At 35.3% G+C, this 13,772-nt stretch overlaps 1 protein-coding gene across 1 annotated transcript in view; it reads right to left on the minus strand.

Moving 5' to 3' along the window:
* Positions 1 to 8,004: 8,004 nt before the first annotated feature.
* Adam2 (ADAM metallopeptidase domain 2) overlaps positions 8,005 to 13,772 on the minus strand; it is a 59,845-nt gene continuing 54,077 nt past the window's right edge. The window contains exons 17-20 of the mRNA XM_076853540.1: positions 12,318 to 12,395; positions 11,960 to 12,089; positions 9,056 to 9,218; positions 8,005 to 8,068 (exon numbers count right to left, since the gene is read on the minus strand). Of these exons, the coding sequence (XP_076709655.1) occupies positions 8,035 to 8,068; positions 9,056 to 9,218; positions 11,960 to 12,089; positions 12,318 to 12,395 (405 nt within the window). The 3' untranslated portion in view covers positions 8,005 to 8,034. The remainder of the gene's footprint in view (positions 8,069 to 9,055; positions 9,219 to 11,959; positions 12,090 to 12,317; positions 12,396 to 13,772) is intronic.

A 13,772-nucleotide genomic window follows, 5' to 3' on the forward strand; every position in this document is an offset into this window, starting at 1 on the left:
TAACAGCTGGCAGGGGGAGGAAAGAAAGGGGAGAAGAAGTTCCCCCCTTCTCAGGTGTTGTCCTTGAGAGTTAACTTGCCCAGAACAGTGAAAGAAAAAGCTCCTTTTATGTGAACTTCTGCAGACTGTGAACTTCTGAGCCCCTCCCCTTACATACTGGGTATAAAACTCTGAAACTCCCTGAACTCGGGGTTCAGGAGACTGATTGATGACAGCAAAGGCTGTACCCTCTGAACCTGGCTGCAGACAAATAAAACTGTTTCTGGCTATCTTCGGTGCCTTGCCTCGTTTGTCCCTACAATAGACATACATTGCAAAACATTTCAATGAACAGCTGCTACATGCACATTCTTTTCAACTGCTTGTGGAACATTCTCTGGCACAGATCAGATGTGAAATACAAAGCAAATCTTAACACATTTAGAAAGACTGAAATCATACCTTTTCTAATCAAGTGGTATAAAAAAAGAAATTAACAAGAGGAGGAAAATTTGGCAATCTTATGAAGACATGAAGATTAAACGACAGGCTTCTAAATAACAAATGAGTCAATGAAAAAATTAAGAGGGAAGTTAAAAAATCATTCAAGACAGGGCTGGGGTTGTAGCTCAGTGGCAGAGCGCTTACCTCGCACACATGAGGCCCTGGATTTGATCCTCAGCACCACATAAAAATAAATAAAATAAAAATAAAGACATATGTGCATTTACAACTAAAAAAATTACTCAAGACAAATGAAAATGAAAACCCATTATACCATAAAGTCTATGGGACATACCCAAATCATAGCTATCCCAAGAGGGAACTTTATTGAAATAAATACCTATATTGAAAAAAGAAGAAATATCTCAAATAAATAACCTAACACCACTTCCCCTTGAGGGAATAGAATAACAAAACTAACAACTCAAAATCGGTAAAGTAAGAAAGTAAGAAAGATCAGTGTGGAAAGAATTAGAGAGGAAAAAACATACAAAAGATAAATGAAAAGGAGGGTTGATTTTTTTTTTAAAAAGATAAAATTCACCAATCTTTAGGTAGAATAACTAAGAAAGAAGAATCAAATAAGTAAAACCAGAGATTAAAAAAGGAGACATGACAACTGACACCACAGAAACAGAAAGGATCATGAGACCATAATTACCCAAGAATTACACACAAACAAACCGGATAACCTAGAAGAAATAGATAAGTTTCTAGAAAAATGCAACCAACCACGACTGCCTTGTAAAGAAACAGAAAATCCAAATAAGTCAATAGCAAACAAAAACATCAGTAATAAAAAGTGCCCCACCAAAGATTTGATGGCTTCACTGCTGAACTCTACCAAACATTTAAGGAATGAATACCACTTCTTCTCAATTTATCCCAGAAAGTGAGACCGACCATTACCCTGCTATGAAAACCAGACAAAAGATGCAGGGGAAAAAAAAAAAATCTACAGACCCAAATCCCTGATGAACATAGATTCAAAAATCCTGAGAATACTGTCAAACCAAATCCAATCGCATGGCAAAAAGACATCAACCCACCATGACCAATCAATACAAATCAATAAATATGATGCATCACGTTAACAGAATGAAGGACAAAACCCTTATGAGCACTTCTATAGATGAAGAAAAAGTATTCTACAAAATTCAACATCCATTCATGATAAAAACTCTCAACAAATCATGGATAGAAGGAATGTATCTCCATATAATAAAGGGCATTTTTTGATAAACCCTAATATCATGAAAACAAGAGGAAGTGGAAAGCTACCCCCTAAGATCTGGAACAAGGCAAGGATGTCCATTCCCAACACTTCTACTTAACATTATACTGGTATACTCTGTTCATTGCACATCACAGATAGTGCATCCTTTACAAATAAAAGCTTTGTGACAATCTTGCCTCAAGTAAGTCTATTGACACCATTTTCTCAACAGCTGAGATGCTAATTAGCCATTCTTTTAGCAATAGAATATTTTTATTTTTTGTTCATTTTAGACATACAGGATAGTAGAATATATTTTCATATATTATACATACATGGCAGAATATTTTAAAATAAGGTATGCACATTATTTTAGGCATCATGTTATTATTGTACCATAGTAGTGTGCAAACATCATTTTTATATTCACTAGGAAATTCACTAGGAAAGATTCATGTGACTTGCTTTATTGTGATGTTCATTTTATTGCTGTGGCCTACAATCAAACCTGCAATATTTTTGAAGTGTGTTTATTCTAGATGTCCTAGTTAAATAAACTAAGTCAGAGAAAGAAACCTGATTTGGAAAGGAAAAATTTAAATTGTCCCTGTTTGAGATGTCATGATCTTACATTTAGAAAATCCTAAAGACTTCACCGAAAAACTGTTAGACATAATTAGTTAAGCAAACAGCAGGATACAAAATTAGTACACAAAATCCTTTGTCACTTCTGTACACCAATTTTGAAATATCTGAAAAAGAAGTAAAAAAAAAAAACAATTCCACTTACAGTAGATATAAAAAATAAATGTTTAACTAAGGAGGTAAAAGATCTGTATGCTGAGAACTGCAAAATGTTAATGAATAACTTGAAAAAGACATGAATAAATGAAAAGATAGCCCATGTTCCATGGATTGGAAGGATAATATTGTTAAAAAAAACCCAATACTACCTGAAGCAATCTACAGATTCAATGCAATATCATGTCAAATGCTAAGGCAGGAGGATTGCGAGTTTAAAGCCAGGCTCAGCAAAAGTAAGGCACTAAGCAACTCAGTGAGACCCTGTCTCTAAATAAAATAACACAAAAGCGCTAGGGATGTGGCTCAATGGTAGAGTGCCTCCAAGTTCAATCCCTGGGTACCCGCCCTCACCCCCCAAAAGGCCAAAATACATTATTTACAGAAACATAAACGTTCTAAAATTTTCAAAATCCACAAAAAGCCCTGATTAGCAAAAGCAATTTTGAGCAAAAAGAACAAAGTTGGAGGCATTATATGACCTTATTTCAAAATACATTGAAAAGCCACAGCAACCGAACAGCATGGTACTGGCATAAAAATGGATACATAGATCAATGGAAGAGAATAAAAATCCCAGAAATATATCTGCACATTTACGGTCACCTTGTTTTCTAGAAAAGATGCCAAGAACACTAAATAGAGAAAGGATCCACTCTTTGATAAAGGCTCATGGGAATACTGAATAACAAATGCAGAAGTGAATTAGGCACTTATCTTCTACCATATACTAAAATAAACTAAAAATATATTAAAATTTAGATATCAGACCTGAAACTTTGAAACTACTATTATTAGAAAACTTATTTTGGATAAGACCTCAAAAGTGCAAGCAACAAAAGCAAAAATGGACAAATGGGTTTAGGTCAAACTAAAATGCTTTTAAAAGCAAAAGAAATAATCAAAAGAGGGAAGAAACCTACTTACTGAATGAGAGAGTATGTTTTAAAACTTTATATCTGGTAAGAGGTTAATATCCAAAATAATAAGACAATCAACTCAATAGCAAGGAAACAAATAAACCAAATTTAAAATGGTCCAATCACCTCAACAGACATTTCTCAAAAGAAGCCATACAAATGCTCAACATTACTAGTCATTGGGGAAATGCAATCCAAGTGGTAAATGCGATACCACCTTATTCCAAATAGAATGGTTATTATCCAAAAGTCATAAGATAAAAAACATGTTGTTAGGAATGTCAATCAGTATAACCATTACAGAATGCAGTATGAAGGCACCTCAATGACCCAGCAATGTCCCTACCAGGTATATATATCCAAAAGAAATGAAATCAATGTGAAGGAGATACCTGCCAAGCCAACATGGGAATCAGTGAATGAGTGGATAAAGAAAATGTGGTAATTATCCACAATGGAATACTAAGCAGTCTTAAAAAGAATGTTATCCTGTCATTGTGACAGCATGGATGGAAATGAAGATCAGTATGTTTAGTGACAAATGACAGAATTTAAAAGATGTCTTGAGTATTCTTTTGCAGATAAGGGATGGAGGCGTACTGCATACAATAAAGTTATCTTCAGATAAAGATCTTTCCTAAAGTTTATTTTCTGTATTTCCATTACCATATTTAACTCACAAGGATTTCCACAAAAACATTTAAAAATGTTAATAGCAAGTATTATGGTTTAGATATAAGGTGTACTCTGTCTAAACCATGTGTGAGACAATGCAAGAAATGATTATGAGAGTTGTGCTCTACTCAGTGGATTAATCCACTGATATGGGTTAACAGGGTGGTAACTGTAGTATGTAGGGTGTGGCTGGAGGAAGTAGGTAACCGGGGTGGGGGGTGGGGAGTGGTGTGCCTTTGGGGTTTATATTTTGCTCCCGTTGAGCAGAGCTCTCTCTCTTCCTGTTTGCCCTGTTCTGAGCTGCTTTCCTCCACCAAGCCTTTACACCATGGTGTTCCGCCTCATCTCAGGCCTGGAGCAGTGGAGTTGGCCAACCAAGGACAGAACCTCGAAAACGCTATTCAAGATCTGGAACTCTTTTTTTTTTTTAAAACAAACGCTGAAGAAGATGTAACATCAATCCTACATGTTGCATGAGGTCAGCAAATACTGATGGCAAAACATGCGTGGTAAGGAAAGAAATCCTTCCAGATGCTGCAGCACGGGCAACCTGAAGACGCTAGGCTGATGAAATAGGCCGGATACAAGAGGACAAATACTGTGTCTGAGGTGTCTGCAGTCTGGATCACACTATCAGATTAAATTCAACACAGCTGTCTGATTTACAAAACATACGTACAGAAAACACAAACAGAACAGGAATCGATTTGAAATTTCTTAAGCTAATGAAAAGAAAACATGTCCAACATTCACCATAATTAATACTGAATTTCTATGGTCTGCCCTCTGATATTGTGAACAAGCTAAAGATACTTGGTGTTTTGATGTAGAGGAGGATGGTGAGGTGTTCCTGCCCCTGCTGTCTGACCAGGTCACCGTGGGGGGTGTTGTGGCAGGGCTGACACATCTGGAAACCAAAACCAAGGGGTGCCATGGCTGCCCTGATCCTGGGAATACTAATGTGGTCCACAGGAAGCATGTCAATCCAAACTAAAAACATAGATTGTTACAATGTACGGGAACTTTCCCAGAATGAGACTAAGAACATGACAAAAAAATGTCCTGAGATTTGTTTTAAGACTAACATTACCAAGAATATAAGTAAACACAGATACAGAGTTCCAGACCAGGATGTCTGGGTAAGGCTTAGATTGCAGAAGTCTTTGCTCCACAGCTGACATTTCCTGCTAGGTCTCCTCATCCAAAAGCGCAACCTGTGCGTAAGCCTGATCACAGGGAAAGAACTGTTGTGCCCACAGTGCAAGGCTCGCCATTTATAGCTTATTAAAGGAAGACTGTGGTCCCCTCCTAGGGACAGGGAAGCTAATAAGAATGCATTCTCCTCACCGACAGACCCTCCCTCGCCATTTACGGGGATCTATGAAGAAAATGGGAGACACGTAGTTAATGTAAATGGAGAACGGACTGATGCGCAGAATCGGCCCTTTAGTCCGAGGTTAGAAAGGTTCACGAATTGGTGTACCTTGACCAAGGAACAAAGAAACAGTTCAAAAGGTTAATCTTAGCTTAGTAAAAGATCAAAAGGAAAAGCAAAAATAGAAGCGTGGTCTATGTTCCATGTAAAAGTAGAAGGCATGCTAAAAGGAAAAGATGTAAGTCGGGAAAATCAGGCCATAGGCCACTTGTAACCATCTGACAAAGTGTATTTAAGAATAAAAGGCTCTGCAGGGAGCAGCAGATCTTTCTGAAGACTGCCTGAAGTTGCAACCACCACGGATTTTGTCTTGCTTCTTTTGCGGACACCACTCTTCCTTCAGGACTCCCTGGATCTTGCTGGGGCAGGACCTGGGCAGGAGGAAAGGTTAATTTGGGCTCATGGCTTTCCAGGTTCTGTCCTTGGTTGGCCAACTCCACTGCTCCAGGCCTGAGATGAGGCGGAACACCACGGCGTAAAGGCTTGGTGGAGGAAAGCAGCTCAGAACAGGGCAAACAGGAAGAGAGAGAGCGCTGCTCAACAGGAGTGAAATATAAACCCCAAAAGCACACCACTTTTAATTATGATTATGATTGCTTTTTAAGAAGCTGCAGTTCTCTGTAGATATTTAGTCAGATAGTAAGTTCTTCTTGGGTCAGTTTTGAAAAAGGGTCTTTCTACAAAAACATTTCTATTTCATCTAAAAATTTAACATTCTTATTTGTAATGACTCTGTGTGTAATTTCATTCCAGATACTATTATCTGTCTTCAAAATTTTTCTCCACCTTGAACATGTTCTAAAGAGATTTTTGAATTTGATTGGTTTTCCCCAATAAGATTGAACTTCTTTATTCTCAATATTGTAGATATCTACTAACTTTTTGTTTCTCGATTATTTCCTAATTTCAATCACTTTTAAAAATCTAATATGCTTTTCCATTAACATCTTCAAGTGGCTTAGATTTCCTCTAAGCAAGACCTAGCTAGCTAGCTAAACAGCGAATTTCTTTTTTCTATAACATTTTTATAGAATACGGTTCAAAGTATGTTTGAAGTTCCATTGAATGTACTTGTTGACCTATGGATTATTTAGAAATATATTGCTTATTTCAAAACTTGAAGATTATTGCATCTTATAATATGTTTATCTTACATTTAGAGAACATAATCTGAAATATTTCAGTCCTGAGAAATTTTGACTTGTTTTATTTCCCAGCACACCAATAAATGATTCATACGTGTATTGTATATATTTTGCAGTTGTGGCCAAGCCCGGTCTTCTATATATCAAGCAGACCATTTCTGTTTAATTATGTTTAAATCCCTCACTAAATTGGATAATTTATTTTCTTTTTCTTTTGGTCTTGTCAATCCTCGTTTCAAATATGTTGAAGTTATATGAAAGTCATAGAGGCTGGGGATGTAGTTCAGGGTGGAGTTAGGCCCTGGTCTCAAACCTGGCACTGCTTTTTAAAAAGAATTAAATTATCATAATTTTTATTATTACACCTTCCTCTCAGATTGACCTTTTACATTAGGATACATTCTCCTTATATCACTGTGAATGCTTTTGGTGTTAAAGTCTATCAACTTTCTTTTGTATAAAGTTCCTATGATATAAATTCTACCATCCTTTACTTTGAACCTTTATACATCTGAAAATGTGTCTTTTGTAGGCAGTATAAAGATGAGAATTTTTTCCAAATCTTAGGATCATTGCCTTTTTGTATTGGTTATAAATTGGCAGAGTATAATACAACAACACACTCAGTGCGATTTATAACATAGAAGTGGTCTTTAATAATGGCATCACATTTATTATGTTATAACCTTTCCTATAATATACCTTTTGGCTAACAGAAGTAGTGTGAGATAACTTATAATTAGGAAAATAATATAAAATCTATAATCATTCGTTTCTTGCAAATGAATTGTCTGTGGAATTGTACATATTTACAGTCAATGTGAAAATGCTTCTGTTCAGATGAAAATCATAATATGCAGGTTTTGAGTTTGAAGAAATCAGGTGATGCCTGTTTTTTTCTTTTTCATTTCCCCCCCCCTGTTCAATGAAGATAATTGCTCTGAAAGAATGAGTAAAGAATAAAAAGTCACTTGTTTGGCCAAGGAAATTAATGATGCCGGATGTAGCTAAGAGCAGAAGAGTACTCTTATCAGGAAGTAGACTTCAAACATACCCTTTAATCAACATTTGCAATCCACAGAAGCTAAAGGAATAATCTAATTTAAAAAGTAACTAAAAATATAATTCTGCAAGAAATTTTAAATAACTTGCAAATATCATTTATAACATTATCATATCAATGATGTAATTTAAAGTATCAAAAACTATTCTTCAGTTTAGTTATATTATATGTGGTTATACAACTATTGCTATTTAATATACATTTTATTATACATATTTATCTAATACATTTCTCTCTCTCTCTCCCTTGAAGTATCTGAAACTTACTGTGATACCATGATATCCTTGTTGTCCACACTACTCTTTGGATTCAGTCTCGCTTTCAAGCTGCCTATGTATTTAAAAAGGAAAACAAAAATCCCTTAAATTTTTATTTTATTTTCTTCAAAACTCTATCTTGAAACAGTTTTGAATTCCTACCTGCTGGCTGGGTTTCCAACACTCCTCACCTGGTAATCAATGAAACTAGCAATGAAACTCTCTCCCCACCCACATAAAAGAAAAGGATCAGTGATATAAGGTTATTTGAAAATAAACTCAAGATTGTTTTTATATTCATATTATTATTAGCTAAATATTAGTAAGCTTTATTTTTTTTTTCACCATGCATCCTTAGCCCTGATTTATTATTTATTATTATTTATTATTGATTTACTTCTATCAAATTTATTAGCTTACAATTTCTTCAGTTGTTTGACATTAATATTTTCACAATAGTTACCCCAAGTAAAAATAACTTTGATATATTTAGTTAACTGCATTATAACTAGCTACATGTTCTTTCTGCAATGTCAACATATTTCCATGAAGTATATTCTATTTATTTCATTGTATTAATTTAATTAAATTGTTTATGAAATTCAATTCGGGTAAAATTAATTACATCTCAACTTATGTACAAAAAAAAGCTAAAAGTGCAAACAGGGACTGTCCTGGTCTTCCTTATTACCATTTATCAAAATAAAATATAAAAATTCTTTGAAATATACAAATACTAAAAAGTAAAGTATTGCTGTTTACTATATATTCAATAATTAAGATCAAAATGATAAAAGGAGGTAGATAAACTAATTAGAAATCATTTCCTTTTAATTTTGCCCCTAAAAGAGTTCAAGCTTTTTTAAGATTAAAATTGCCGGCCTTTTTAAAATCATTGTTGATTCTTTATTACATTAATCATGAATAGATTAAGTACTATCTTTCCATGTAAAGATAAGTTAAATCTTAATTATTACTAATCCGTCTATCATGATGTGATTAATAAGATATTATGCTAATGAATAATCTAAGTAACAAAGCAAATATGAAATCAACATACTCATCACTTGTATAGTCTTCAGATTTCCATTTTTTCCTTTGGAAATGAACTTTTACCAGCATACCAATCAGTACACAGAGAATCACGAAGAAAGGAATAACTAAGAAAAATGGCCATCTTGAAGTTCTGGACTCGTAATAAGTACGCTCAATAAAGCGCCTTTCTAGGAGAGAAGAGCACAGTTAGAAGACAATCGCCAGAAATTGAGTAAGAGTACTTCTGTATTTTACTATGACTACTAGAATAAAAATTTAAACTATTTAATAATTAAAATTAGCATTTTTTATATGGCGTAATCTAACAACATAAGTAGAAGCTCTTTTGATGCTCACATAATAGTCCTGTTTCTTGATTTTTTAATTGAGAACCTTCGATTCCTGGTAGTCTCTAATACCATAGATAAAAGAATTAAAGTGTGGTCCCTAGAAGAATTGAATTTTTCTTGGGCTTTTATTTCTAACAAAAAATACCGCATATATAACATTTGGATTAAGTTAAATTATCTTTTATTGCACTGATATATATTTTCATGTTTATATAGGAAATTATCATTTATTTTGATTTTGAAGGAATTCTCATACCTCCTTCTAGAATCATCTACACATAAATCTGCACATAAATGAATTCATCTTTCCTAATCTTTCTGTTCCTTCTTTCTTATAGGCTAGGACCTATAAATATTGAATAGACATGGTAAATGTTGACTTTACTGCTTTGCTCCCAATTTTATGGGAAAACTGCAGGATGTAAGTTTTTTGTTGTTGATGTTCTTTTATCAGATTGAAGAGGTTGTCTTCTGTTGGTTTGTTCTCTTTTGAGGAGATACTTTTCTTTTTTGTGCACTGGAGATAGAGCTAATTTGCTGCTTTTTAAAAGATTCAATATTTTTTTAAAAATATATTTTTAGTTATATATGGACACAATACCTTTATTTATTTGTTTTTATTTTTATGTGGTGCCAAGGATCAAACCCAGTGCCTCACACGTGCTAGGCAAGTGTTCTACCACTGAGCCACAACCCCAGCCCCAAAAGATTCAATCTTGTCAATGATTTTTTTTTTTGCACCAAACTAGACAGTTGTATTTTTTATTGTTTTGATATGGTGAATGATAAATGTGAGTCATTCTCAGAGAACACTTAGAAGGCCTTTTTAAACAAAAGGTGAAGGTGAAGGGACTTGTACCAGATGTCAACATAAGTTTTTCTGAAATTTTAACAGAGAGGATTATAGTCAAATGCTTGACATTTTTTAAAATCTGAGATAAAAATTTTATTTTGCAAAAATCTCAAATTTGGCCTTTAGCCATTTCTTTTTTTAAAAAACATATTTTTTAGTTGTAGCTGGACACAATATCTTTATTTATTTTTATGTGGTGCTGAGGATCAAACCCAGTGCCTCACACGTGCAAGGTGGGCGCTGTACCAATGAGCTACAGCCCCAGTCCTAGCCATTTATTTCTTTAAGAAGTTTTTGATGGAAAAGACCTGGAATGAAAATTAATTTTATTTTTAATCCCGTTCCCTTAAAAAATCCAGATTCTTAATATTTGCCCTGCATTTTACTTCTCATCAATAGGAAGGCTGAATTCTATTTTCTCCATCACCACAGTGATGACACATGATCCATCACTTTATAATACTGTGTCACTTCTTCCGACTTCTAACTAAGGCCATGTGTGTTGGGTTCTCATTACGGAAATATACTACACCAGGTATTAGTTCTTTCTGCTAGATATTGCTGTATAAGAAACTTCCTTGAAGCTTGATTACTTATAGTAGCCATTTAATTTTTCTCACAATTTCGTGGGTTATGAATTTAAGGGGTGCTTAGTTGAGTGGTTGTATTTTTGTGTCTCAGTGCCATTAAAGTTCATACAGTGCAGATGATTTTCAAAAGATTAAGTGTGTCAGGAATGAGAGTTCCAAGACTGAATATTTTTAAAAATTCAGAATCTGCAGGAAGACCACGGGAGACCCAGAATGTCAGTTCTGCGGACTGGACTGATCAGTAATACCACTAACACCACCCTGGATTCTAGGAAAGTAATCTTCACCGCATATTGGGTAAATGGCTGGTGTGCTCATAAGCAGAAGCCAGTAATTGCAACTAATTGTTACTAAGATGGAAAAAGTTTCACGTTTCCAATCTGTCAGCCTATTCCTATGTGGAATGAAATGTAGAAATGTTAACAACAAAAGTCAGGAAGAATCGGGTCTAATCATCTGTAAATTTGAGTGTTTATATAAAGTAAATCAAGTCTCCTGACCCTCGGTGCTATTGGATATGTTGGTCACTGCTGGCCTTCTCTAAAATCCATCCTGGTAGTGTCTCTGCTTTGATCAACACTGCAGAGGACTGCATTTCCCAAGCCCCCTGACCTGCTGTCTTCTAGTTAGGACTGTCCACTGGGGATCACTGGATGATTTACAGGATCAAAAGAGGATGAGGCAACCATGGTATTTCTCCTCCTTCCTCCCTGTGTCTCCTTTAACCTCTGAAGGCCCCGTCCTCCCATCCAGCCCTGACATCACAGGCTGTGCTGCAGCTTCGTGGGGGCTTCTGGCAATTTCATTCCCATTGACTGTCCTTCCTGCCCCAAGGAGTGGGCGTGGCTCTCTGGTGGTGGACACCTGGGTGGCTCCACCCTTCTCTGGGTCAGCTTTTCATCTTTGCCATTGTGTTACCTTAAGCCTCAAGTTAAGGTCCCTCCACTGGAAAAAACCACAGTGACTTCTCTGACACCCTCAGAAGTAAAATATAAATGACATTTGTGGTTTATTGTTTGATGTCCACTCACAACCTAGAGATAAATCGGTGTACCAAAGATGGCTGTTCACTTAATTAAACTTCATAAATTAAAATGACACTTGAATTATGTTTGCAATTTCTTCTTCATACTCACCAGTGGCAGCACCAGTATTTTCATGATTGCCACTGTCAATGCTCCCCCCTCCTGAGCCTTCCTTTTCTTCTTGGCATCGAGGAGGTACAAAATCGGCATTACAGTGACAGTTTCTTTTGTTATTGCATACCTGAAAGCAGGAAAATATCACCTAATAAGAAAAGCAGCTAGATTTATATGTATTCAACTAGGTTCATAAAAAGGTCACCTCAGGCTGATTTTCCTGTTGGCTTATGGGTATCTGAGTGTGTGTGTGTGTGTGTGTGTGTGTGTGTGTGTGTGTTGAGGAGCATTTGCTTTCTTGGGATAGTATAAATGATTTCTATTCTTACCTCATAGCATTGGTACTGGTACTTACACCTTGATTGTTGCAAGTTTCTGGTGTGCAGTCATAATTCAGGTATGAATTGTCTACACATTCCTTCTCCTTGCACACCTAAAGTGGAAAGTCAAACAGGTGATATGCCACCTGGATTTACCATTTAATCTAAAGCACTCCACTCTACTGAGATTAAACACTTCCACAAAATATCACCCCACCCCAGTTTGAAAGACTATTACTAAAAAGATAAAAAGTAACAAATACTGGCAAGGATGTGAAAAAAAGGTAACTCCTACACATTACTGGTGATGTAAAGTAGTGTGGCCATTATGAAAAGCAATATGGAGGAGAAGGAGGAGGAGGAAGAGAAGAAAAACAAACAAACAAACAAATAAATTAGAACTACCGTAGTATCCAACAGTTCTACTCCTGGGAACTTGTCCAAAGGAAATGAAATCAATACATTGAAGAGACAGCTGTGCTTTCCTGCCTACTGTAGCACTATTCACAACAGCCAAGAGAGTCAACTTAAATGCCCCTCAACAGATGAACATAGAAATATGAAACCAAAACCTTATTTTGGTGACCACATGGATAAACCTGGAAAAGATCAGATTAAGTGAAGTAAGGCAGCTTCAGAAGGAGAAATACCGCAATCACAGATGATTCTGGAAAGGTTAAGTAAAAGTTAAGAATAGAATACCAGGGGCTGGAGATAATATGGGGGAAGGTGAGCCGGAGAGAGATTGGTCAACAGGTGCAACGTTATGGTTAGAAAGGAGGAAAAAGTTCTAGCACTTACTGCTAACAACAGCTCATTATATACTTCAAATAGTTAGAAGATTTTGAATATTCTTTAATGATAAAAGTTGATCATTACATAAGCATATACATATTTAAAAAATGAGCAAGTATAAAAAAACAAGCATTATTGTAATTGTTATTTGTAACTCCACTTTTTATTTTCTATGAGGTATGAAAAACAAATGTATAAAAATAATTATAAATCTGTTAATAGGCACACACAGTATAGAAGGATGGGATATTTTGACATGAAAAATGAACAGAGGGTGAAAATGTAAAGGAATGGAGATTTTTTATGTGACTGATGTTACTTTGTTGACAATCCAAAATAGATTGTTATAATTTGGGAGATATTGTTTTATATCTTTTAAATCACAAAGAAAATATCTATGGAAACCATATCAAAGGAAAAAAAAAATGGAAATCAGAATGTCCTGTCACAAAACATCAATTAACACAAAAGAAGGCAGTACTAGAAGAAATGAGAGACAAAAAGTAATCAAACAGAAAACATCAACGAATGTGGCACAAACACACTCTCTGTCAGTGTTTAATGGATTAATGTTAATGGATTAAATTCTCCAATCTAATGGCATGGATTGGCAGAACGCATAAATCATGGCCATGCTGAGGGCCATCTGCAAGAGACTAACTGGATCTCTAAGGCACGAACAGGTGGGAAATGAA

Source organism: Callospermophilus lateralis, chromosome 4 (assembly GCF_048772815.1).
Source record: "Callospermophilus lateralis isolate mCalLat2 chromosome 4, mCalLat2.hap1, whole genome shotgun sequence".
Lineage (NCBI taxonomy): Eukaryota > Metazoa > Chordata > Mammalia > Rodentia > Sciuridae > Callospermophilus > Callospermophilus lateralis.